Below are 27499 nucleotides of genomic sequence, written 5' to 3'. Positions count from 1 at the left end.
TTTTTTCCAGTCTGTTGGCCATTGTTGTGTTTTCCATATTTGCTGGCATATGGCACGCATCACCTTGACAGCATCATCTTTTAAGATTTTAAACAGTTCAGCTGGGATCCCGTCGTCTCCTGCTGCCTTGTTGTTAGCAATGCTTCTCAAGGCCCATTCAACCTCACTCCACAGGATGTCTGGTTCTAATTCATTCACCACACTGTCAAAACTATCCTCGATATTATTATCCTTCCTATACAGATCTTCTGTATAGTCTCGCCACCTTCTCTTGATCTCTTCAGCTTCTGTTAGGTCCCTGCCATCTTTGTTTCTTATCATACCAATTTTTGCCTGAAATTTACCTCCAATGTTTCTAATTTTCTGGAAGAGGTCTCTTGTCCTTCCTATTCTGTTGTCTTCTTCCACTTCCATGCATTGCTTATTTAAAAATAGTTCCTTATCTCTTCTGACTAACCTCTGGAATTGCGCATTTAACTGGGCATATCTTCCCTTATCACTGTTTCCTTTTGATTTCCTCCTTTCTTGGGCTACTTCCAGTGTCTCAGCAGACAACCATTTTGCCTTCTTGGTTTTCTTTTTCTTTGGGACGTACTTTGTTGCCGCCTTCTGAACAATGTCGCGGACTTCTGTCCATAGTTCTTCTGGGACTCTGTTTACTAAATCTAGTCCTTCAAATCTGTTCTTCACTTCCACTGTATATTCGCTAGGAATGTTAGTGAGATCATATCTAACTGGTCTGTGTATTTTCTAAGGTGGCCCTTCACGGTTTCGCTCATGACATCATTGAGGTGCTCAAGCTCCAGCGCCACGACAAGGCGGTGATCCTTTGCTGGAGGACTAAATATACTAGAAACCATAAAACCAAAACTCCCACCACACATTCTCAAAATTTTCTTGGCTCTTTATTAAATTCTCTTGCCTCAAAAACTCCAGACTTTTCTAAACTGCCCTAAAGACTACTTGGATAAAATTATCTGCTAGTCATGATGGCAGCTTGTTGACTAACTCTTTGTATTAAGTTTTGATAACCTAGCTCCGAGCTAAACCTTTAGCTATGTTACTAACACAAGTTTTGGATTATTATACATATATGCTCATGTATGAGACTAGGATTTATATTAAAAAAACCAAAAATACCTGTTGACTTGAACATGGGCCAATATATATACTGTTTATGACTCTTATTTGAAAAAGGAAGCTTTCCTTTCTCTGACAGAGTGGTGAAAGGCAGGAGCTTCATTTGTGTTGGGAGAATCTTTAAAAACATTAAACTTCTTTCATTCCTCTGAGGTGGCACCACTTCTAGCCTTTTATTAATGCCTGGGTGGGGAAATTGTGGTGGTGGCCAATGGCTGCACCAATTTGCAAGACCACCACACATGGAAGAAGGTCCCTTTCTTTATTTTACACCTCCAACGGAATCTTGATTATGAATTGTATATTTTGGCTTTGAGAGCTGGGGTTGTATAGCAACTGTAGAACATTTTAAATAAATTGCCTCTAATTGAAGCCACAACTGAAAATCTGAAGCCTTTGTTCCAGAGTTATTCCCATTCAACAAGATCTATATTTCTGCCAAGATCTTTTGCCCATGAAACCATGGAGGTTTTTACTTGGTTGTCTTCCAGATTATAGCGTAAGATATATTTATACAATCTGGATATTAAACCTATCTTCCCCTTTTTCTAATATAGTTTCAAGTTCAGATTTTTTTTTGAGGCAACCGCCCCCTCCCTCTTCGTCCTTTTTAAACCTTTCATATAATTGGTGATATTTAATGCCCAGTTCTTAAAAGCCTTTAATGCCCAGTTCTTCTTCCCCCCTCAGTGCCCATTGGCCATTGATTATGATAAGAAATTCACCATATGTCCTTATTTCATCCTTGGAGTTGGGTCTTGCAATGGCTTCTACAGGTGTGTCTTTTGTTCCGTGCCTAACATATCTGTTCCAGACATGTTAGCATAGAAGTCTAAAAGCTTCCCTCTAATTATATGTTTGCTAAAATCCTTATTTAGTCTCTCTCCTTCATGTCGTAGGTATGCATACCACCCAAATCTTAGTCCAAATCCATCTAGATTAAGTAGATTTACATTTTCAGTTGTATCCAATCTCTAAGACAGTTAATGCAAGCAGCTTCATAGAAGGATTTTAAGTCTGGTTGTGTGTGTGTGTTTAATCCAGTGTACAACCACTTTCAGTAGCTCTCCCCAGTTTAAATTAGATTAGCTTGATTCAACCGCACACTGATTTAAGTGTTTGGTGTAGATGGAGTCTTTGTGTCCAGAGATTCAGTGATACATTTGCCTTTGCTTGGCATCTCTGTCCAGATATATTTTGCACATGAAGAATTTTTGTGACATGACTTTCATATTCATGACATGATTGTTGGGTTTCATTGGATATCAATGTCTTTCTTTTTTTCCTCTTCATTCCTCATAGAATAATGAGAAACATGGTTCTTTTGGAATACATTAAAAGTCCCTAGTTTCTGTTCCCCTCCTTCCTTCCTTGGATGTAATCAAAATGTCATCTGCCACCTTTTTGATATGAAGCACCATTCCACAATGCCTAAAAATAACTAAACCTTTCCTTCCTGCTCCATTGACTTAGTCACTTGTTGATACCCATTTATATTTGCACATCTACCTAGCTTTGCAAATGAAATTGGCAACATTTCAGAACAAGTTATCCTAAAAATCCTGGCTGCTTTTACCTTCTAAAAACCGCATTTCCTTGGGTTTTATGTAAGTATAGGCAGTCTCCAGGTTGTAAATATCTGACATACAAATGACTCATAGTTAAGAATGGGGGTGAGGCAACAGAAAGCGAGAGAAATCTACTCATCGGAAAGGAAATTCACTCCTTGAAGAGTTATTATGGAGAAAAGATATCTCCACTGTAGCTTTATCACCAATCTTTTTTTCTACAATAGGCCAATGTTTTCAAAATCCAGTTGTCACAGGGACAGAAAGTGAGTTGAAATCTTCTGAACAGAGGCACAGACAGCAAATGAAACTCAACAGGGTTGTCAACCTTTCCCTATACTTTCCAAAGCTAATATGTATATATATTTGGCTGGAGTTACACTTAAAATGTACCTATTCTGACTTATTTACAAATTCAGCTTAGGAACAAACCTAGATAACCTATCTACAGAACATAACTTGCCTGTAATGTGCTCGCATGCAAATGGGCTACAGTACAACTGTGAGGACAAATGAAATTCAAATAATGCTGATGCTAAGTGACAATCTCTTCCTAGACCATTACAAGAAAGAACTTGGTAGTATTACATTCAAGAAAATAATCCTTGAACTTCTGCCCAGATAGAAGGTATACATTCTATTAACCATATGTAAGCATATTTGACTGACTTGCCAAGAATGTAAGAACACATCAAGATGGTTTTCCATTTGGAGGTCATTCACACTTATTGTTCCCTGGCTTCATCCATTGTACTATTGGTAATATATGAAATTAGCAACCAAGTGAAGAGTGTTCATTTTTTTAGGCTTTTCTAATCAAATGTCAACATATGATCAGCGTAAATGGCAGTGCATCCAATAGTTACAGTGCCTAAGATTGTTGTATGGTCCATGACCCTCAATTGTAAGGATGACTGCATGAATATAGATTCTATTTGGAGTTATTTTCAGCAGATAAGTTCAAAGTGCTTCTCTCTTTTTTCTAGAAACAGTCAAGAGTTGTCAGCAACCACTTAGTATTTCCAATGGCACTGTCGTTGGTGATCTTCTAGAGGAATATCAGCATGGCAAGAAGCTGTTTTATGAGTGTGATATTGGATTTGTAATGTCTGGATCAAATACAGTAGAATGTGTTGATGGAGAGTGGACCTCTCTGCCATCCTGCACAGGTATACTGCATGGCTTTTTTCAAAATATTTTTATTGTAATAAGATTTAATAAAATAGAATAGTAAAAATGTAAAAAAAATATTGCATGTTTCTGTAACTCACTCATTTCTAGACTTTAAAAAAAACTAAAGTTGTTTTACTTTGCACATATGAATTTGTCACATCTGAAGCTTAAAAACTTTATTTTTCTTGTATTGTCGAAGGCTTTCATGGCTGGAATCACTAGGTTCTGGTGGGTTTTTTCGGGCTATAGAGCCATGTTCTAGAGGCATTTCTCCTGCCAAGGCTTTAATAGTGCTTCTTTTTTGACTTGGGTGATGGTTGGAGTTTTTATGTAGATATCTATCTGTGTGTGTGGGTTTTCTGTAGACGGTGTGACCCAATTGTTGATCTGGTTTGCGGATGACTAGGACATCTAGAAAAGGCAGTCTTCCTTCATTTTCTTTTTCCATTGTGAATTGGATTTTTGGGTGGATGCTGTTAAGATGGTCCAGGAACCTGTTGAGTTCTTCTTCTCCATGGCTCCAAATGGTGAAGGTGTCATCCACATATCTGAACCATATTGTGGGCTTTTTGGTTGCTGTCTCCAGGGCTTGTTTTTCAAAGTGTTCCATGTAGAAGTTAGCTATGACCGGGCTGAGAGGGCTCCCCATAGCTACTCCATCTTTCTGTTCGTAGAATTCATTGTCCCACTGAAAGTAACTGGTGGTGAGGCAATGGTGAAACAGAGCCGTGATGTCTTCTGGGAACCTCTGGTTGATGAGTGCCATGGTGTCTGCTACCGGGACCATGGTAAATAGAGATACCACATCGAAGCTGATCAGTTTGTCGTTGGTATTTAGCTTGAGATTGCTGATTTTTTCTATGAAGTGGGCTGAGTCCTTGATGTAGTGTGTAGTGAGCCCAATATGGCTTTGTAACTGTGCAGCAAGAAATTTTGCTAGGTCGTATGTGGGGGATCCAATGGCACTCACAATGGGTCTGAGTGGGGTGGAGTCCTTATGGATTTTTGGGAGTCCATAAAGCCTGGGTGGAAGGGCTTCCGATTTACATAGCTGTTGTCGTATGTCAAAGTTTATTGAGGAGTTCTTAATCAGAGTGTTGGTTTTCCTGGTTATTTTGGCAGTTGGGTCTTGCTTGAGTTTTTTGTATATAGTAGGGTCCAGGAGTTTTCTGATCTTCTCCTTGTATTGTTCTGTATGCATGATTACTGTGTCATTCCCCTTGTCTGCTGGCATAATGAGGATATCAGGATCTGAATTCAGTTCTCTGATGGCTTGTCTTTCCTTCCTAGTAATGTTACTGGAGGGAAGTTTTTCCTTTTTCAGGATCCTTGCTGTTTCTGCTCGTACTTCTTCTGCTTCTTCCTCGGGGAGGCGATAAATTGCTGATTCAACATTGGCAATGATGTTTTCTACTGGGATCCTGGTGGCGGTTACAGCAAAGTTTCCTCCTTTCGCTAGTATGGATACTTGGTCTTCAGAGAGTTGGCTGTCTGTCAGGTTGATGATGGTCCGTGATGTATCCAGTTCTGGTTTCGGCTGTTGCTTTTGGCGTTTGTGGAATTTTTGTTTTTGTCTGTTGGTGTGGACAGACATGTTTTTCTCCATTTTCCTGTAAGTGAGGTTGTCTATTTTGTCCCAGTCCTGGGAATTCATCTTCTGGCTGATGTTGATATGGAGGTGCAGCAATGCCTCTAGAACATGGCTCTATAGCCCGAAAAAACCCACCAGAACCTTTATTTTTCTTATTTCTCATTCTGCACCAGAAGTTTTCATTTGAAAGAATGTTTTCTATATTTTCTTGTGTTTTGTACCCATAGTATGGAGATTGTTTGAACAAATTAGACTTCCTTTCTTGGAGTCTAATCGAGCTTTATGTGTGATACATTCAGTATACAAGTTATTCTCTCTATACACACACACACACGGCTGGAGTTATACTTTAAAATGTACCTGTTCTGACTTACATACAAATTCAACTTAAGAACAAACCTACAGAACCTATCTTGTTTGTAACTTGGAAACTCCCTGTAATATACAAATGTAAAGAATGTGAGAAATAAGAAAACAGCTGAAGCACGGCATCTATTAAATGGTCTTTCCTATGTTATGTATTCTGGTGAATGGCTACTTAATGCTGGTTGCCATAAGATAGCCCTTGGAGGTCAGAAACTATAACACAGGAAATGTAACACAAAAATACCTCACTACATAATTTTATGGGATTTGTACAAAAGGGGAACAATTGTTAATCTCTTGATTTTACTAAAGTTGTAACAAACGTAAAAGATAAATGAAGGCAAAGTTCATTGGACTTTTAAAGATTGTGAATCTTATTTTTAAAAAATTATTTCTAAACTAGTGTAGTGCAAGGGAAAAACTGCCTTTCTAAACTCCAGAGGGTTTCAACCTAGGAGGTCCAGGCTAAAACCATCATATCCAAAGTTGATTTTGATGCTGGAACCACACTGCCTATAATTCAGTTTCAGCATGCAGATTAACTACATTAAACTGGATCATATGGCAGGGTAGACTCCTATAATTCAGTTCAATGTACTTAATCTGCATTCTGAAATGGCATTATAGGGCAGATCAATTCTGACCTGCCATCACCCTGCTCTGATATACCCCATTTCAACACTTGCAAATGGCTAAACACGAATGGTACAAATGTGGTCTTCTATACCAATGCTTCCAGTTTTGCAAACTGGCAGAGTTCTTTTCCGCCAGTGATGTTGGAAAGCAGGGAAAAATAACTGTTCCATTCCTATTCTTCTAAACATCTGTCCATATGCTCTGCTGATGAATTGTTTATCCAATTTATATCTTAATTATCTGTTAGCCTTTTCAAAGTATTAACAGAATTATAAAAACAGTGACTTGGTGTACCTTTTGTTTTCTCAATAATATAAAAGAAGGAGGAAATAAAATAAATGAGATCTTGGTTTGAAAAGAAACTAAGAACTTCTGTTCTCATTCACATTCTTTTATCTTGATTTCCACAGAGGAAGTGAAATTCTGTAGAAAACCTCAACAAATCAAAAATGGAAGAACTGTTGGTGTTGATTCAAACTCAGACAGATATGGACATAATGAAACAGTAAAATATGAATGTTCTCCAACTTACTTCCTTGTTGGAACCAACCCTGCCAGATGTCTTCATGGAAAGTGGAAATTACCTGAGTGCAGGAGTAAGCTACAGCATTTCAAATAAACTATTTAACATATAAACAGACACTTCTTGAAATTATAACATATGCAGAAACAAAGTCTTGTAAAACTTAAAAACTAATTGATTTCTTAGAGCCAGTCTATAAAAAGTTATGCAAAGTACCATAACAGTCTCTGTTATTTTCTCACCACTCAGAAATCCCAATGTGCAATATTTATTACTACTTGCAGCTTAATTGTTGAAAAGAAGTGTGTTCTTTTCAATCAGTCAAAGCTTTAGTTGGAGCACAGGATGAGTTAAAATACTGCTTCTGCACAATTGTTGTTGTTGTTGTTGTTGTTGTTGTTGTGTGCTTTCAAGTTATTTATGACTTATGGTGATCCTTACGCTCCTACACTGCCATATATTCCAGATTATCAAAGCAGATAATCCACATTATTTGTTTACTAAGAAAATACTAATTTCTGCAAAGAAAATGCCATTTTTCATGCAAAGCCTCAGTTATAAAGTTTGCACACAATGCAATCTGAACATTAGCTTTTGAAAACTGCAAAGTTTCTCAAAGCTCTCCTGCAGCAGGAAGAAACATGCGGAAATTATTTATATTAAAATGAATTTAGTAAAGAAACCCCCCAGAAAGAGGACCCATGAGGTCCACCTCCAAACATCTTTCCTTTAAGCAATATCAGGTTTCTAATAAAATGCCAATCACCTGCACACTAGGCCTTCAAGGGCATGACTGTATTGGAAAGCAGGGCACATAGGAAAGACTGTACATATACTCATTCCCACCAAGACACCATGACATTCCCTGACACTTTGATTATTTCAGGATGAATGTGTGCATTGAGAATAATACTTTGGTACCTCTTCCATTTGGATTACTGTTTGATGCAACCTCTGGCCTTGCTCCCAGTACTATTTGGTGTCAGAAAGATGCCTCCTGTAAATCATTCCAAAACATGAAGAGTTCCACTCAAACTTTGAAGTTACTTCTTTTTTCATTGTAAATGGCTAACAATCAATATTTGTTACTTGAAAAAAAAATCTGGTTGAATATTGTTTGACAATATCATTTTGCAGAACAATGTAAAAGGCCAGAAGGTATAACGTTTGAACGACGTGTTTCTCATTTAATGTATTTTAACAACAACACGGTTATAAACTACATCTGTGGTGATCACCAGCATGAGACAAAGTGTGTTAATGGAAAATGGTTTCCTGAACCTGAATGCACAGGTATGTTTTGATTGATTTTAACAAGTTCTTGGCTTTTATCATATATTTCAACTGGTTCTTTAATACAATAAATCTTTTATAATACTTTTCTGAGACACAAAGAATAGTCACAAAGCAGGAGATATCAAGAGTAATAAAATAAACGCAGAAATATGAAAGCACCACTACTTCATGTTTCTCTGCTAGACCTGGACCAAAAGAGTCCTAGGCCTTACAGTCTCCTTATTTCGCTTTTTATGGAATCATCAAATATTCTTCTGTTACAAGAAATTTCTCATCAGTTTTGAATCATTCAATTATATGTAAAATATTTCATTTGTTTTAAAGAACTCTGCCCACCACCACCACAGCTTCCAAATGCTATCAATATAACAGAAACAAGAAACTATAAAAATGGCGAAGAGGTTGGCTTCACTTGCATGGAACATTTTCTTCTTCAAGGACCTCCAAAAATATCATGTGAATATGGACGTTGGCAGACACCACCACGCTGTATTGGTTTGTATTGATGTTTTGATGTTTTGATGTTTCCCTTTGCTTAAAGAATCTGAATGACAAGAGAAAAAGTATACGAGAGAATGTAGCAAAGTAATATATTATCTCTGTAAGATATGTATATGTATATGTTATACATATGTATGTATGTGTGTGTGTGTTATATTATTTCTTTAATAATGTCCATGTCTAACCATGTGTGAATTACCTGTTCTTAGCCATAACATTTCTGCTCAAAACTAAATAGTACAACATGATATTTATATAAATGTTACAAAATGTTGTTTTTGCCCCATTTTACCCATGGCAAGGTTTGCTAGTAGATAGGGATTTCTGATGGAAAACCAAGAAAAAAAACATGATGAGGTCTATCCAAAGAGATCTGAGAGAGGTTCACCTGAACCAGTTTGGATCTGATGGCATATCTTTTAGCCCTTTACTTGCTGTTTGTATGGCTGTGTGGTGCATTTGTGAAATGTGTGTAAAAGCATTCGATTCTACATTAGGCTCCACTGTTTTGCCATCTCCCTTTTCTAAGTATAAACCACATCTGCCAGATTCCTTACTCTCAATCCAACTCTGGCCAATTATTATTTTCAAATATGCATTTTTGTAAAAGTTTTCTCTCAAAGGGAGGATTTTAATAACTTTCCTGAAAAAAAATTACCATAGGTCTTGTGTATTCTATTCCTACAAAGTTAACGATAATCATTTAAAAGGTCTGTTAATCAGTCTGAATAACTATCTAGTCCAGCATTTTTTTCCCAACAGTGTATTTCAGTGTCAACGTTGACTGTTGTGGAGAGGTGGCTGTTAAGGTAGTGGAAATGGTCAACATTTTCTAACATTACACCATTAAGCTGTATTTCAGGCATTGCAGATGGGTTGGTTAGTGACTGCTGGAAGAGCACTTTGGTATTCTCAATTTTCAATGATAGGCTGAGCTTCTCTGCTTCTGCAAAGGTGTTTAGAGTGGCTTGTAAGTCTTCTTCTGAATGTGCAGAGTTGTCATCAGCATATTGGTATGCTGATGACAGATGTTGTTGTGCCCTTGGTTTTGACTTTCAGTCTGCTGAGGTTAAATGGCTTTCCATCTGTTCAATAGATAATTTCCACTTCGGTGGGAAGCTTCCCATCAACAAGATGAAGTATCATAGCGATGAAGATGGAAAATAAGGCTGGGGCAATAACACATCCCTGTTTAACACTTGATTCTACCTTAAATGGGTCACTTTGGGAGCCATTGCTGTCCAAGACTGTTGCCATTATGTCATCATGATTTTGTCTAGGTCAAGCACGGCAGTTGTACAGCTTCAGATATTGATCAACAGCAGTGCCAGCTAATATTACCAAATAGAGAGAAAGAATTACAATTGTAGAGGAGAAGCAATTGGAGGGCTGCAGAATTTACAGTTTTGGTTTAGAATCTCAGAAGAAAATTCAGTTCCTATGCACACAAAGTTATTGAATAAATAATCTTAGTGTCTTAATTGTGTTATTAATTATTTAATAGTGTTTTTACTTCATCCATTTCACTTGCTATTGCTCCTGTAAGCAGGGAATGTACAACAGCAAACTCTTTCCTTAGTGAGTCTTAATGAGTGAAGGGAGAGAATGAGGTATCATGGTTGTCAACTAGTCCCTTCTGTGTAAAATTCATTTAAGTACAATTAGGATTACGGCCATAGCTAGAAATAGTGAAGGAATGCAAAATATATTTTCATTCTGAGCAGACTTTCTTATAGGAACAAACAGGCCCGTAGCCAGGATTTCGTTTCGGGGGAGGGGGGCTAAAAAATTTTCAGGGGGGGTTTCGGGGGGGCTGAGTTTCGGGGGGGCTGAGTCTGAGTGAAAGAGGGTCTAGCCTAGCAAACCTTTTGTATCATTACCCCAATACCCCCATACATATGGGATATATTGAGTATGGTGATCAAATCATGATATTAATAAACATAACAGTTTAAATAATGCACCAGTAAGGCCTTTTCGCGAACCACCATGAGAATTTCGGGGGGGGGGGCCTGAAGCCCCCCGAGCCCCCCCCCCCCCCCCTGGCTACATGCCTGGGAACAAATCCTATTGAAGTAACTTGAACTTGCTTTTGGATATATCAACTCAGTACTAGGGATGTGCAATTCAGCAAAAACCTATGCTGTTTTAGGTGCCCAGTTTTCATCTACCCTTCCCCGCCCCATTCCATTTTTAGGGAATTTTTTTTCATGCCAAAAAGATTTTATCCATTGCCATCAAAGAAGAAACTTTAGATGCTCATTTTCCCCATTTTTAAGCCTATCAGCATGAAACACACCTCACTTATAGGCTAGATTTAGTTTTGCAAGTCTACCAAGTTTCAGCACATTTCACCAACCACAAGAGGGGATTCTGGGAATTAAAGTCACATGCACATGTTACAAGAGGGGAGGAGAATGGAAACAGTGTGAATCAATGCTTCATCACACTGGTCTACTATCTTTAATGTGAACATTTACCATTAGACAAATATCATAAAAATAATAGGAGCCCCCAGTGGCGCAGTGGGTTAAAGCCTGTGCTGGCAGGACTGAAGACCGACAGGTCGCAGGTTCGAATCCCGGGAGAAGCGGGTGAGCTCCCTCTATCGGCTCCAGCTCCTCATGCGGGGGCATGAGAGAAGCCTCCCACAAGGATGATAAAACATCAGAAATTATCCGGGTGTCCCCTGGGCAACGTCCTTGCAGATGGCCAATTCTCTCACAACAGAAGCGGTTGCTCCTGACACGACAAAAAAAAAAATAGTATAAGCCTTCACATTTCTCCAAAATACGTTGGCTTCATAAAGGTTCCCTTTTGAACATCCTACTATTCGAATAAGTGAGAACTGGCTGAATAAATGGAAGTGTCCTTTGTGTGGTTACATTCACTACGTGGTTGCATTCAGTATGTTATAAATTCACTTTTTTTCAGATCAAAGATGTGAAAATCCCCCTTCAATTGACAATGGTGAAGTAGAAAATATTTCCCAGAACAAATATCTTCCCGGTGAAACTGTGGAATATCATTGTCTTGAAGGTTTTGAAATCAGTGGACCTTCGTTTGCAACATGTGGAAATGCTATATGGCAGAAACTGCCAGCTTGTAACGGTAATTAAATGTACTTCTCTTCAAAGATGAAAAATACTGCATACTTTTGTACAAGTCTTGTTGTCCCTGTGCCAGGAAGATATGAGGCAAGGAACTCCAAGGAGTTCATAAAAATACTGATAATTTATAGTTTTTGAAAGGCTCAAACATTCTCTGTAGTGCCCCAAGAATAAAAAATATATAAGGAATATTTGCAAATCTTGCTTTTGACAAGAAGAAATATTCCCACTTTGCTCAAGATTTTTTTCACATTTTCCCCATGATTCCTTCATACACAGAGAGATATGTTGAGATATTTGCAGAAATGCAAAAACACAGTATTTTTATTTAAAAATATGTTTTTGTTTTGCAGATATATTGTATTTGTACAAAATACAAATTTTTACTGTTTGTTTTTATGGTGCAACTTTTTTTCTGCCAAAGGTTTCTCAAATGTAAAAACAACCCCCCAAAATTTAAAAAAATCACATAATCTACTTCCCAAGGAGAAAGCTTTTTAAAAATAAATGTCTTGTAGGTAATTCTGAAAATATGTATTCAGCAATGAGTCATCTTCATAACTATTGCATTTCTTATACCCTCTTTGTAAGACTTTGGAACTTTATCGTGCAGAATGATCATGTCAATCTGGGTTGAAACCTTATGTTCATGTTCACTCATTTCAGAAGTTTCTGAAATGCGATGTATTTACAGGCAGTTCCTGAATTACAAACATCCCACTTACAAATGATTCGTAGTTAATAACGTCCAATGATATATCCTACCACATCCTTTCAGTACTGTGTGTAAATAAGGTTTCTCACATGACTTTGTTGGGATACTCCCTTTCCCTTCTAGCACTGCAGCATCATGATTCTGCCTTGCAATTGATATTATTGAATCTCTGGATATCATTAGCACCTACCCTCATGTCTCTGGCAGGAAAAAAAATGTGGATTCTGTAGGGGTAAAGAGAGCAGAGTACAGGCAGTCCCCAAGTTATAAACATTTGACTTACAAATGGGGTGTGAGACATAAGAAGTGAGATAAATCTACCCCTCAGAAGGGTATGGCAATCCTGGAAGAGATATTGTTGAGACTTAGAGCACAGATAATGTCTTTCACAGCAATTGAAATGCTAATAATAGTTTTTAATGAGGTACAATAAAAGAGGCACTTAACAGCAGTGAAAATTAGCAACTCAAAGGAACCTTCAGGCAGGTAAATAAACAGTCAGTAATCCGGATCTTCCAGGCTTGAGCTCAGCCGAAAAGGAAACAGAAGTAAACAGAAGCGTATTGCAAACGCTAACTCAAAATAGTCTCTTAATGTAACAGAGTTCTAAACAGAAACGAAGTCCAATAAGCAGAGGCATGGTCCAAGATTATTCCAGGGTCGAAAGCACGATGAAGACACTCACGAAAGATGATTCCAAGGTCCAGATATGCAAGGCAGGAAAACTGGATATGCAAGGCAGAAAAACTGGATACCAGGAAACTCAAACAAGAATTAGGCAGGCACAAAGCACATAAGCAACACTTTATCTTCTGCAAAGTAACATCTCCCAACATGCTCAATTTATGCATCACTGCTATCGCTTGATGGAGCTTCATCGCTCGCATCTGTGTCTGACTCATGTCCTGCAGCTGTGTCCTGTTGGTCCCTCCAATGTTGCCATCTTTGGTCCAGGGCCTGATCCTGCCAAGAAGAACCCTCCTCCCAAGCATCCTGGAACCCTTCGAATTCCTCGCTGGATGTAGGTTGGGCGCATATGTCCCTAATGTTCTGAACCAGAGTCCAATCTAGTTCCTCCTCCATTTCATCCTCACTAGAACTGGAAACGCCTGCTGTGTCTTTAAGTCTTTTGGACAGAGTATCACTATCACTGTCAGACTCACTGGCCACCCGCTTTACTCCCCGGTAATCTGTCTCCATTACATCCTCAGGGCCGAACCCTGCAAAGTCTTCTGTATCTGTCGGAGCCAAAAAGATATCACGAATGCGCTTCAGCTGGCGCTGATCCAGGTCTGACTCAGCATCACTCCTTCTCCTCCTACACCCAGTAGTAGATACGGTGTCAGGACGCTGAGTCTCAACAGATATCATGGTGAAAAGATGTCTCCATGGAAGCATTATCATCTGTCCTTCTTTCCACAACAGCCACATTTTTTAAAATCCAATTATCACAGGGATAGAAAGTGAGAGGAAATATTCTGAACAGGGGCACAGACAGCAAAATAAATGTTACAGGGGTGATAACCCTTCCCTATGCTATCCAATAGAAGAAAGAAAGAAAGAAAGAAAGAAAGACTGGATTTACCAGTATGAGGAATCAGCTACTATACCTTTAGAGAGGAAACCATGATGAACTTAGAAACTGCTACCCTGCCACTTTACTGGAAAAAATGTATGTGTGCTGCCATCTGGATATGTTGGTTATCATTTATCTATGATCTAAAAGTAAAATATCTTCTCTAAAATGCTCTTTTTCTTTTAAAATATATATTAAGAATTTATCTTTTCTAGGAATGGAATTTGTTTTCTGTCTACTATTAATGTATTGTCATACTATTTTATTTGCATTTGCTTTCTTTGTATTACTTATTGTGTCTGTTGAATTACATTTATAAATATTCTTTAAAAAGATTAATCTATCTGTGTTGTCTTGGGAAAATCTTGTCACAGGGATAGTAACTTGTTCTTAATGTTGTATTTTCACTTTCCTATCCTCTCAGAAAAGATGTGTGGCCAGCCCCCTCTCATTGACAATGCTTCATTCACTAAAAAAGTAAAAAACAGATATCAATCTGGGGAAACAGTGAATTATGAGTGCCATCCTGGTTTTGCTGCTGAAGGACCACTGATTCTGACATGCCAAAGAGGTGAATGGTCAGAATCTTCCACCTGTGAAGGTATGTCTCTCTCTCTCTCTCTCTCTCTCTTGGTCTGGCTGACACTTCTCAAACTACTTATGTGCTGCCATACTGAAGTTGAATAGCTAAGGTGAAAAGTAGAGGGCTCATGAATGCCCCTTCTATGTTACTTTGTGTAAGTGTTCATGTTCAAAATTACATGTGTTGCCTGATATCCTGCTAACTGCATGATTCTTTTTATCCAAGTCATAAAGCTTGGGGAAACCCTTACTCAGAGGTAAATTCAAAAATGATTTCCAAATTGTTACGAATGACTGCTGAGCCTTCTGCAGTTTTCCTGCTCTCAGTGGTTCCTTTCATCTTTGCAGTTGAATACTAGACACCACTGTGATTTCAGGAGGTGATATGAACTAATGTGTGTTCTAAGTGTGTATACTGGAAGAGGTCTTATGTAGTGCATCATAGGCAGATTGGAACCCTTCCACACGGTTTCTCTGGTTTCATCCAAATTAATTAGATACTAGGCTTGGGCGGTTTCGTTCGTTAATTTCGTAATTCATTATTAATTCGTATTTAAATTAGCTTACGATCCAATATTGAGCCATGCAGGAATAGTGTGAGGAGTAAATTAGATTCGAAACATTTTTTTCAATTTATTTCGTAATTATTTTGTAATTATTTTGTAATTATTTTGTAATTAGTTTGTAATTATTTTGTAATTATTTCGTAATTATTTCGTAATTATTTTCGCATGTCTGGTGCAAGTTTTATAGTTGTTGTTTGTTTTATCACACCAACAGTCAACAACAGAGGGAGAGGGAAGCTTCGGAAGTTCCCCCTGTCCCATTTGGAGGTTTTTTTAGCATATTGCACAATCGCGTCCGCCATTAACGAATCGATTCATAATTATACGAAATTTAGTATATTTCGAAATTTTTAAAAGGAAAATTTCGAAATTATTAAAAAAAACGAAACGCAAAGGCCCCCTAAAAACGAAACGAGTTTAGAACCAAATTTTTCCGTGGTTACCCAAGCCTATTAGATACCCCCATTAGATCCAGGTCTTTCTAAAAAGCATGGGTCTAATGGGGTATTGGGCTTATGGGGACTCACATCTGAGTAGTTCCAGAACCAACTGGAACTCTCTGGGGATCAGTTTTCATTTGCCTTCTCACACCTTTCAGACTCCTGGAGATGGCACCCCCCCTTCCCGCCAAGTCCCCCCCCCCCCAAATAAGCCTTAAAATTAGAAAAACTTACTAGACTGTCATTAAGGAGATCCTTCAGTACTCTTGGTCCATAGAAATTATGTGCGAGGAGAGCGGAGGGTCAAAGAGAAATTTTCCTTCTCATCCCCCTCCTCCTGGGTCCTATATGCCAAGAGGATGCATGGACCACCTTAATGGCAGTCCGGTAAGTTTTTTTAAAAAAATAAAGTTTGTTTTGTTCAGGGGCTTCAAGGTGGCTGGATGCCATCCAGGTAATTGCCGGTATGGCAGCTAGACACCTCCCAGAAAGCCTAGATTTTTAGGGATGGGGATGGGAATTAGCACCAAAACGGGTTTTTTACCCTGCTTTGGCACAGATTTTTGGCACTGTCTGGAAGCCGTCTAAGTTGCTTAATAACCATAATAACCAACCCATCTTTCACATAGCACTCAGCATACAAATTCAATCAAATATTTTCTATTTCTCTTTCATGTACTGTCATTGTTACATTAGCCCTTTCCAAGCAATTTTAAAATGGGACATAGAGCAGATTCCTATGCTCCTCATCCACCAATCTGCATCTGTTCATACTTCAAACTTTAAATGTATGTGCACCAAAGAATGGCAAAATCAATTCACTGGGATCCTACTTGCACTGCTACATATTGACAATCAGGCACTGTAGACATTTTTTTTGCTAAACAACTTTGGAATCTTTATTTTTCTTCATTATAATGAGACAGTATTTTTTATAAAACTATCATAAAGGTCTTTCTTATTTGTGTCATCTCCCCATTTAGATGTAACCTGTGGAGAACCTCCTCTGGTTGCTAATGGTGATATTGTGGAGAACAGAGACAGCATTGTGGTGAACAGAGACAACATTTATCTTCCTGGTCAAGAACTGCATTATGAATGCCATAAAGATTTTGAAATATCTGGACGAGATACTATAAAGTGTGAAAATCAGGCATGGTCAAAACCACCAACATGTGAAGGTATGGATGAATATTTCCAAATCCTCTTGCAAAGTTTCAGTGGTAAGCATTGAGAAGAAAAAGAAAGGAAAATGGAAGGGATTGGAAGGAAAGAGATGTCAGTGTAAGATTAATGTATAGTGTGTGTTTAAATGTAATTTTATGTACAATGGCTGTGATTGTAACAGGATTGTATTGCCAGAGAGAATTCTGACACAGAAAGGATTAAACAGTAGGGTTAATAAGCTGTGAAGATGCGACCCTGAGCATTGCCTCCAGTGAGTAGGGAGTAGGGAGGATACAGAGATAAGTCCTTATAGTTTCAGTGAGTGTGTTAGTCATTTGTTCTTGTTCCTGTCTGTCTACTGATGGTGTATGCTGTATATTTGAGCTGCTTAGTAAAGCTGAATATCTGTTTTATACTGAAGTCTCAAGCGTCCATTTCTTCAGAGCTTCAAAAGCTTCTGCAGCACTCTGACAAGAGACACAGGGTTCTCCAACCTTCTAATTCATGTTTAACTATTTCTGATGTGAAGGTAGAGGCACATCTCACTATTACATTTGAAGGACAAATAGAAATGACAAATGACAAAAACTAACCACCCTAAGAGGAATCCATTTACTGAATTCCCATGTGAATTCCTATTCTAAGTGAGCCATCTCTCATCACAGGCAATTCTTTCTCCCTGTATTAGGAGGGGACGGATAATAACATTGTTCCCATTGATGAGATGTATTGGTTGGCATACATGGCTAGTAGGCCTGGGTAACAACGCAAAAATTTGTTTCTAAAATCGATTTGTAATTGGGGTTTTTTTTTGTTTCGATATTTAAAATAATTACAAAATTTTCCAAAAAAAAAGTTCGGTATTTACGAAATTTCGTAAATATTTACAAAACATTTTGTAAAGATGGCGCCCTTTTTTTTTCAATATTTTTAAAATATTTTTTAAATTTAATTATTAATTTAGTAGAATAGGGAGGAGAAATTAAAATTATTATTAAGGAGGGAAGGCAGGCACTCACTCTGGCGGGCCCTCTCGCTCGCCGCTCGCTCGCCGCTCGCTCGCCCCTCTGGCTTGCCGCTCGCTCGCCCCTCTGGCTCGCCGCTCGCTCGCCCCTCTCGCTCGCCGCTTGCTCGCCCCTCTCGCTCGCCGCTCGCTCACCCCTCTTGCTCGCCACTCGCTCGCCCCTCTGGCTCGCCGCTCGCTCGCCCCTCTGGCTCGCCGCTCGCTCGCCCCTCTCGCTCGCCGCTCGCTCGCCCCTCTCGCTCGCCGCTCGCTCGCCCCTCTCGCTCGCCCTCTCGCTCGCTTGCTCAGCCAGCGCCGAGAGAGGAGAGCTCCCAGCAAGCATCGGCAGGCGGCCATCTTACGTATTTCCGAAATGGACGGAAATACAAAATTTTTTGGCGCCTGCCGTTTCGATATTTAAAAACACTTCCAGGTTAAAAAAAAGTTTTGTAATCGTTTCGTAATTCAAAAATTAACGAATTTTTTAACGAATTACGAATTAACGAAACGAATTGACCAGCCCTAATGGCTAGTACAAGACTCATTGACCAGTACTGTGCTAATATCATGACTGCTGCTGTCCTTGAACAATTTCTTTTAGTTTCAGACTAGCTCCCGATTCTCAATACTCATAATTGATTACTATTTCAGTAAATATTCATGGTCATTCCATTGGGAAATAATGAATGTATAAGCACCATAATTATGCAGCTATGCAATGACTTCCTTCCTAATCCTCCCAGTTCCTAGTTAGTAGAATGCAGCTGATGTAATTTATGTGAATGCTGGGGCTGTTCCGTGTTGTACAGAACTTTTCTACTCCCTTCCATGAAAAACTTTTAACGTGACAGGCAGAAACAGGTTCCCTTTTGCATATGAAACAGTTGTGACTCTAGGTTACATGTGACATGTCGAATGAGGTCAGCTCATCCTACATGTCTAACAATGTTGCAGTTTGCTTTTGGCTGAATCTTCAGGGAAAGGGCAAGATTAAACCCTTGCTGAACAAATTGAGTGCAAACTACTTTTATACTATAAGCTAAGTTTGCAGCAATTGAAGTAAGTGGAAGATGAGTGGACCGGGGGGGGGGGGGGTGAAACACATTTCAAAAGCAACTGAAAAAGTGGGCTGGCAAAAGATTAACAGGGAATGTTCTTTTCAGATTGGGATAGTTGAAAGATGTGTTTAAAAGGCCTGGAAATTAAATCCAATTCTGTTAAAGGAAGGAGGAGGTTTGCTGATGCAAGGCTTCAGAAAAACAGACATTACAAATGTACAGATATTGTTTTAGTTTTTCAAATAATCTTTCAAGGATTGTTTTCTCCAACATTTTAGATATGAGTTGTCCGCCTCCACCTGACATTCTGCATGGTCGGCTTCGAGGAAATAGAAAACCAAAGTATTCGCCTAATGAAAGCGTGCAGTATCAGTGTGACAATGGCTACTATATTTCTGGATCTCGTATAGTAAAGTGTTTGAAGAAGGAATGGTCAGAAGCACCCCAATGCAGAGGTATTTGATTCCATTCTGATATATCTTGAAAGTGAGGTACAAAATAAAATGGAAGTTTTCTTTTTTTATCTATGTAGACTCTTGAATAGCTTCTCAAAAGCGATAGGGAAAGTCTCCTATGATTTTTAGCAATGGCTAAAGACGACCTACCAACTTGAGGTCAGTTCATCCGACATGTAGTTCAACTGATGTAGCATAGAATGACCTGCCTTCCATTTTGTCTCTTATCCAGGATTGCAAGAATGCTCAAGTCTTGCTTGCAGAAATCGATAGCTGAGGTCAGCATTCATATTTCTATGCAGGAAAACACATTTTTGCAAATTATTTCGTGTCCAATTATTTCTGATTCCTGCACAGAAAACAAATTTTTCAATACCGAAATTAATATTTCTGTGTTGAAATGTTATTTTCGACAGAGAAAATATGTGTCCTGCACACAAAATGATCTTTTTGTACAATTTTTCTGTGCATGTTGTGTGTGGCAAATTGCACATGCAATTTTTGTAGAGAATAAATCTCTAAATTAAAATTCACATCAATCCAGGATTCTTCTAGTCCAAGCTTGTTATAACTTGAGAAACATTTTCCCTAATAATCTCTCATTTTTCCTAGCATGAAGGTGTTTGAAAGGCTTGGATAAATCAATGTGATTCTGTACTTTGTGATAATATATTTATGGTTTGTCTGAATTGCATGGATTGATACAAGCTCATTTTGGTGTCCATGCCTCAGAGCACAATATGGGTTAGATTACTGTTTGCCTTTTCCAGTATTGTTGACTTTATGAGTAAATGCTCTTTCTTGCCAAACTAAAGATGAAGAATCCTGTGATTTGGTTTGTACAATTTTCAAACTGTGTTGATGCACAAATTCATTCTGTATCACTACTGGTTTAAATTTTTTGGTTAAAAGCTTTGCATAAATGTACACATATATTTCTCCTAATATATGCTTTCTGTCTGTATTTCTTTAAATACATTAGATTTATTTATTTATTTATTTATTTCTTGCATTTATTGACCGCCCCTCTCAGCCCGAGGGCGACTCGGGGCGGTGATATGTATTTAGATATGTATTTAGATATGTATTTAGATATGTATTTAGATATGTATTTTAGTACAGATTTCATTTATGTATTTATTCATTTATTTTGAGCATTTATATCCCATTCTTCTCACCTCTGAAGAGGTTTACAGAACAGCTTACAACAGGCAGCTATTAGATGCCAACACAGTACATTAAAATCACAGTTACAATTAGCACAATTAAAAACAGTTATAGACATTCCATTTTAAAACAGTTTGCCAGTTCAAAATCACAGTCCAGGACAATCCATGGCAGTAACTAAAACATTCTCTTCCCAGTTAATCCATCTATTGTTCAAATGCTTGATCCCATAGCCAGGTTTTGAGTTTTTTATGCAAGGTCAGGAGAGAGGGGGTAGACCTAATGTCATTGGGGAGGGAGTTCCACAGTCAATGAGCTACCACAGAGAAGGCCCTGTCTCTCATCCCCATCACTCATGTCTGTAAAAGTGGTGGGACCAAAAGCAGGGCCTCCCTGGATGATCTTAACATCCTTGTTGATTCGTAGAGGGAGATACGTTTGGACAGGTAAGCTGGGCCGAAACTGTTTTTAATCAGCAAACTCTTCCACTACATTTGGCAAGCATGAAGTTTGGATTCTATTTCATTTCTTCATTAAGAAAATATGAGTTGAGTTGGTTTGAATTTAGTTGTATGAACCAACCAACTTGTTCCCACTGCTGCAATGAATTATAATGAGTGTTGGAAAAAAATGAATGATTCTTCTCCCCCGCCCCCCATATTACAACCCAATAAAACACCAATGTCATGGCAAAAGATATATATTACTTGTACTTTATGGGATAATATGTATGTTGTTCATGGTTATTTTTTCATTAGCCCATTTTTATATACTAATAATGCTTTATTTATAGCTCTCCCTGTCTCCTCAAAGGGAATCAGGGTGGCTTACAACAAAATAAAAATAAGTGGCAAACATTCAGTGACTGGGGATAAGATATAATCAAAAACAAGCTCAATAAAAATGATAAAAAGCAACTTAAATGAACAAGACATAATACAATCCACACAATTACATCATATTAAATCCTCAAAATCTCTTAACATTCAACTAAAATTATTGGATTGAAGATGGTAATCCACAGATTAACAAAGGCAGATTTCAGTAACTAGGCGAGGGTGCATAGAAAGTGTAATTAATCCTCCTTCTCTCCATAGGCTAAAGTGCATAGTTGTGTTTTTAAAGCTTTTTAAAGGAGAGGAGAGAGGGGGCCATTTTTAATTTAGGGAAGGAGTTCCAGAGGTGGGGAATGATCGTGGAGAAGGCCTACTCTCCTTCCCCCATCAGCTAGGCTTGAGACAGAGGTGGGACCTAGAGAAGGGACTCTTCTGCAGACCCCACAGTGCCCGTGCTGGTTTGTAAACACAGATGTGTTTTTTTCAATAGTTTGGGTCTGAACCATTTAGGGCTTTATAGGTAATAACCAGCACTGCAGACCAGCAGCCAGTGGAGATGCTGTAACATAGGAGTTGTCCATCCCTTCTATGGTGCTCCAGTTAATAATCTGGCTGCTGATCTCTAAACCAGCTGCAGCTTCTGAAACATCTTCAAAGGCAGCCCTATGTAGAGAGTGTTGTACTAGTCCAGGCAGGATGTTTCTAAGATGAGGACTAACATGACCAGAACAGGTTGCTCAAGGTATGGGTGCAGCTGGTGCACAACTTTTAATTGTGTGAATGCACTCCTGACGACTGCCAATAATTGCGGTTCCAGGGTCAGCGATGATTCCAGGATCACACCCAGACTACAAGCCTTTGTCTTCAGAGGAAGTGTGACCCCCTCCAACACAGGCTGTAGCCCCACACCTTCATCTGCCTTCCAATTGACCAGTAGTACCTCTGTTTTGTCTGAATTAACCCTCAACTTATTAGACCCCATCCAGTCCATCATGATGACAGGCACTGGTTTAGGGATAGGATGGCATCCTACCCCTAAACTCCGCATTAGCTCTCCCAGCAATTTCATGTAAATGCTAAACAGCATGGGGGACAGAATTGAACACTGAAGGATCCCACAGGCCACAGGCCAGGGAGTTGAACAAGAGTTCCCCAGCATCTCCTTCTGGGTTCAACCCTCCAGGAAGGACCAGTGCCACTGTAGAACAGTACCCCCAAAAATGGTATCAAAAGTTGCTGTGAGGTCCAGGAGAAGTGGTAAAGACACAATCCCCCTATTTAGCTCTCTTTTTAGATCATCCACCAAGGTGACCAACACCATCCCTGTCCTGTAGTCAGGCCTGAAACTTGATTGAGATGGAGTCAGATAATCAGTTTCATCCAAGAACCTTTGGAGCTGTGAGGCCACTATCTTCTCTAGAACCTTTCCCAGGAAGGGGAGGTTGTATAGTGGCCTATAATTACTCAATTGAGTGGAATCCAGTGCCAGATTCTTCAACAAGAGTCCCTGAAATTAGTAGGCATTATGCCTTGGGTCAGGGAGGCATTTACCAGCAACTTTGCCTACTCTGCCAGTGTCCCCCCCCCCCCCCCGCCAATTTAATGAGTGAGGCTGGTCAAGGGTCCAGAGAACAGGTGGCCAGTCTCATTCCTCCAATGATCTTGTCTACATCCTTGGACTGGATAAATTGAAAGGAATCCCTAGAATCATGACAAACAGATGCTTCAGTTCCATCCACTGAGACTGGATTAATATTGGTGTCAATGTCGGAGCAGATCCGAGTGACTTTATCTGCAAAGAACCTAACAAATTCCTCACAATGAACTGTCAATTGATATGGGATCCTGGGCTGAGCAGGGTTTAAGAGTGCCCTGGTCACTTCAAATGGCTCTCTTGGGCAGTTCGTTGCAGATGCAATGTTGGTAGCAAAATATTTCTTTGCTTCCTTCATTGTTGCAGAGTAGACTTTTAAATGAGCTCTAGATCATGCTTGGTCAGATTCGTTGCGAGATGTACACCAACACTGCTCTAGTCTCCATTTCAATTGCTTAATCCCCATCAGTTCCCTAGAGAACCAGGGAGCTGATTCGGCTCTTCTTTGTGAAAGAAGATGTTTGAGAGTGATTGTGCCAACTACCCTGGCTACCCTCTGTGTTCCAGAAGTCTTGCCAGAGCTTCAACAAAATCACCTACCAAAGAGGCAGGAAAATCCCCAAGAGACGTCATAAATCGATCTGGATCCATAAGCCTCCTGGAGCACTCCTTCTTGATTGGCCCTCCACCCCTGCAGAGATTTAGAGTCCCAGTGAGACTAAACCTGACCAGGTAGTGATCAGTCCATGACAAAGGAACTGTGGACAGTTCCTTGACAATACCATCACTATCATCCCACTCTGAACAGAAGACCAGTGCTATGGGTTGGGTCAGAAACCACTTGGGACAGACCCATAGTTGTCATGGCAGCCATGAAGTTCTGAGCCACTCTTAACAGGGAGGTCTTGGTGTGGATGTTGAACTCCCCCATCACTACTACCATTAGGACTACAACACCAGCCTGAGACCACCCCACATAGCTCAGGCAGGGAGACTGTTGTGTAGCAGGGTGAACACTACACCAAAAGGCCTACCTGGCCACTCACTCTTAGATAGGCACTCTGGAATGTGGTTGACTTTGGGACTGGACACCTGACCAGGTCAATGGAGTCTCGATAGATCACTGCGACTCCTCCTCCCCACCCCCAGATCTGGCCTGCTGCTGCACACTGAAAACTGGTGGGCAAAGTTGGGAGAGATTTGCACATACACACACACACACACACACACACACACACCCATCCAGCCAGGTCAGGGTAATGCAGGCCAGGTCTGCATGCTCATCCAAGATTAAATCTGGTTTTTTTTTCCATTCACCAACCTGGACTTTCAGCTTGGAGGGCCTGCCACCTTGGTTGCCTGGACTACTTGAGCCCATGAGCTGTGAGAATTCTCTCACGTCCCCTGGGTCATCTCAACCTTCTTCTACATCTCTGAATACTATGATGTAAAGCAGTGGTTCTCAAACTGTGGGTCCCCAGGTGTTTTGGCCTACAACTCCCAGAAATCCCAGCCAGTTTACCAGCTGTTAGGATTCCTGGGAGTTGAAGGCCAAAACATCTAGGGACCCACAGGTTGAGAACCACTGATGTAAAGGGATGGAAAACACTGACTCCATGGAACTCCCTCTTGCCCTGGTACATGTCTTGCCTTCCCTTCTGTGTTATAAAATTGTTAAAGTGCTGATATGGCGAAGGCCTTAGTATAAAGTACTAATGGGTTGTCTGCCTATTTTTGGTTGATAAATGTGTGTTGATTGAGTGTGTGTTGATTGAAAAAATTGCATTTAAGGTTAAATTTGGATATCCTAAGTAAATATGCTTGAGATGTTATATCTTGGCTGGATTATTCAAACATTTAAGTTGGAAATCTATAATTAATGGATGTGGAAGAATCCAAGATATCAAGCCTACTTCATTACTGATTCTTGACATCATATCATGTTTTGAAACAGTTAGCTTGACTTTTCTCTTATGCATAGAATTGGAGACTACTGGTAATAGAAACTTCCTGGTTTGTGATAACACTCATGCATGGACAATCGATGCAACTGTATGTGCAATCCAAATGCTCAGAAATTAAACATTAAGTTAGATATTTAGGGAAGTTCATATTCCCTACATCTAACATGTTCTGTTTCCCCCTCCTCCCACAAAAATATATATTTGTCAGAAATCAACTTTATAAATTGAATAAAGATTGGCAGCCCTTTCATTTCCAGTCTTAGAGACCTACAAATGCACACAAATTCTATGAAAACTGGATCAGGCTGAATCCTATCAGTGAGCCTTAACAGCTTTATGAAAGTGGTGGTTATAAATGAAACGGCAGAGCTTAATTGTCCTGGGCAAGAATTCCAAGTGTTCCGAGCTAAATAAAAGAATGGCCAGAAAAAAGTAGAAGTATTGCAAGCACTGATACTAATACTATTCTATGTTTTTGCTATTACTTAAAACTAATATATAATAGGTACTAAAACTAATCTTCAACACCGGTTAGGAATAAGATAAACACTGGGAGTAAACAGGTGAACAAACGCAGACTTGTTGAAATCCTATGTACACAAAAGCAACTATGTGGTCTTTCTGAACTCTTAATAATAATGAGAATCATCACTTCTTGTTGTTGTTGTTGTAATTGATTGTTCATTATTCATTAACAAACACACATGGTTTGGTTTCCATTGTTAAAAATGAAAAATATGTCTTTGGGCAAGTGTTTTCCCTTATTTTCCTTTTTCATATTTGTAATGGGGGAAGGATATACATTCTCATAGCGTTTGCAACCATAATGTATGTACTGAGGGAAAATGTCAGGAAAAGTTGAGATAAGTCACCATTCTTAACTCAGCTGCTTCAACCTTGCAAGCTCTTCTTGAAGGCATAAAGTTGGAAAAACACCAGACTCATCAATTCAGCTTTCAATGAAAGCAGTGCTTTATCATTATTTACAAAATATATACACAGCAATCTCTGATCATGTCCGTTCACATCGGCACAATGTATGAAGCACATTGCAAGCTTATTTTCCAATTTGCAAAACAAACTCCAAAAGTGACACTCTACCAATTCTACACATCTCTATTGTTTTAATTCATGCATTTCTGAAATCAGAAAGTTTATAAACTATAAGTGATTTTCACACCAGAAAAAAAATACATACTGAGAAAAAATGCTGCTTTCTGATTCATTGTTCAATTCTTTTCTAAAGTTAATACAGGAAAATGTGATCGTCCACCTTCTATTGAAAATGGAGATATTACTGATCTTGTAAAACAAGAATATAAATCGGGTGAATATGTGACATACAAATGCCAACGTTACCACAACATGGACGGAAATGCAGTAGTACGTTGTCAAAATGGCCGTTGGTCAGACACCCCAAAGTGCATAGGTATGGGAATAATCTCAAGACTTCATAACATTTAGTGGTATAGATCTTGTCGAATATAGAAAAAAGTAAAATTCATGTCTGTGTCGTGGCTTTAAGAGATTTATCTAGTCAATTAAAAATATGAATTTTACATAATATAAGCATATACTTATAACTATTTCATGTTACAAGTATTCAATACAATGCATTCAGAATTATGGAGTTGGAAAAGCTGTTGCAGGTCATATACCAGTAGTAAAGATTCCTTCTTAGTGTAAGACATACACAGATTAAGCTGCCTTCATATGCCTTCTATATTTCTCACAAAGAGTTTTGATTACTTCTGTAATCCTGGTCTGTGTGGGGAAAATGGGATTTATACCATAGTTTGTATTTCTCCTTTGTACAGAAAGATAAATAGCAATGTGGGGCTTTCTATTAAATAGTTCTTGGATTTATAGAATTTGTGTTTTTGGGTTCCCCATGTCACTGAACTATCATAATTGTAGCCCTATGTATTTACTTATGAAGCATGTTGAATCCCTACCAGAAGGGATTCTCTCAATCTGTCTCCATTTCCATTCTCATTGGAAATTCAGTGGGACTGAGCCGGAGAGTTTCTCCTGCAGATGACACTATTAATTCCATTGGGAAACCTGATTTTGTTTACTATTATTGGGAATATAGAGGAAGCTCTCCTTTTAGTAAAGGCTCTCAACTACATCTACTTTTGTTGAGAGGTGATTAGATGTCCCTGATTGTTTCCTCTCTGTTGTTTTGCTGTTGCAATTTTAGAGTTTTTTTAATACTGGTAGCCAGATTTTGTTCATTTTCATGGTTTCCTCCTTTCTGTTGAAATTGTCCACATGCTTGTGGATTTCAATGGCTTCTCTGTGTAGTCTGACATGGTGGTTGTGAGAGTGATCCAGCATTTCTGTGTTCTCAAGTAAAATGCTATGTCCAGGTTGGTTCATCAGCTATGGCTGACTTCTCTGGTTGAAGTAGTCTGCAGTGCCTTTCATGTTCCTTGATCCGTGTTTGGGTGCTGCGTTTAGTGGTCCCTA

General features: G+C 39.0%; 1 protein-coding gene across 2 annotated transcripts in view; it reads left to right on the top strand.

Moving 5' to 3' along the window:
- CFH (complement factor H) overlaps positions 1-27499 on the top strand; it is an 80883-nt gene that overhangs the window by 48015 nt on the left and 5369 nt on the right. Inside the window, exons 13-21 of one of the 2 annotated variants that reach the window (XM_067467598.1) lie at positions 3695-3877; positions 6885-7070; positions 8135-8290; positions 8618-8788; positions 11729-11905; positions 14620-14796; positions 16767-16964; positions 19290-19466; positions 26274-26456. In XM_067467598.1, the coding sequence (XP_067323699.1) occupies positions 3695-3877; positions 6885-7070; positions 8135-8290; positions 8618-8788; positions 11729-11905; positions 14620-14796; positions 16767-16964; positions 19290-19466; positions 26274-26456 (1608 nt within the window). The remainder of the gene's footprint in view (positions 1-3694; positions 3878-6884; positions 7071-8134; positions 8291-8617; positions 8789-11728; positions 11906-14619; positions 14797-16766; positions 16965-19289; positions 19467-26273; positions 26457-27499) is intronic. The other variant, XM_067467599.1, reaches the window with a different exon arrangement.

The sequence above is a fragment of the Anolis sagrei genome, chromosome 4, assembly GCF_037176765.1.
Source record: "Anolis sagrei isolate rAnoSag1 chromosome 4, rAnoSag1.mat, whole genome shotgun sequence".
In the NCBI taxonomy this organism is placed as follows: domain Eukaryota; kingdom Metazoa; phylum Chordata; class Lepidosauria; order Squamata; family Dactyloidae; genus Anolis; species Anolis sagrei.
This window is presented reverse-complemented; position numbering and strand designations above follow the sequence as displayed.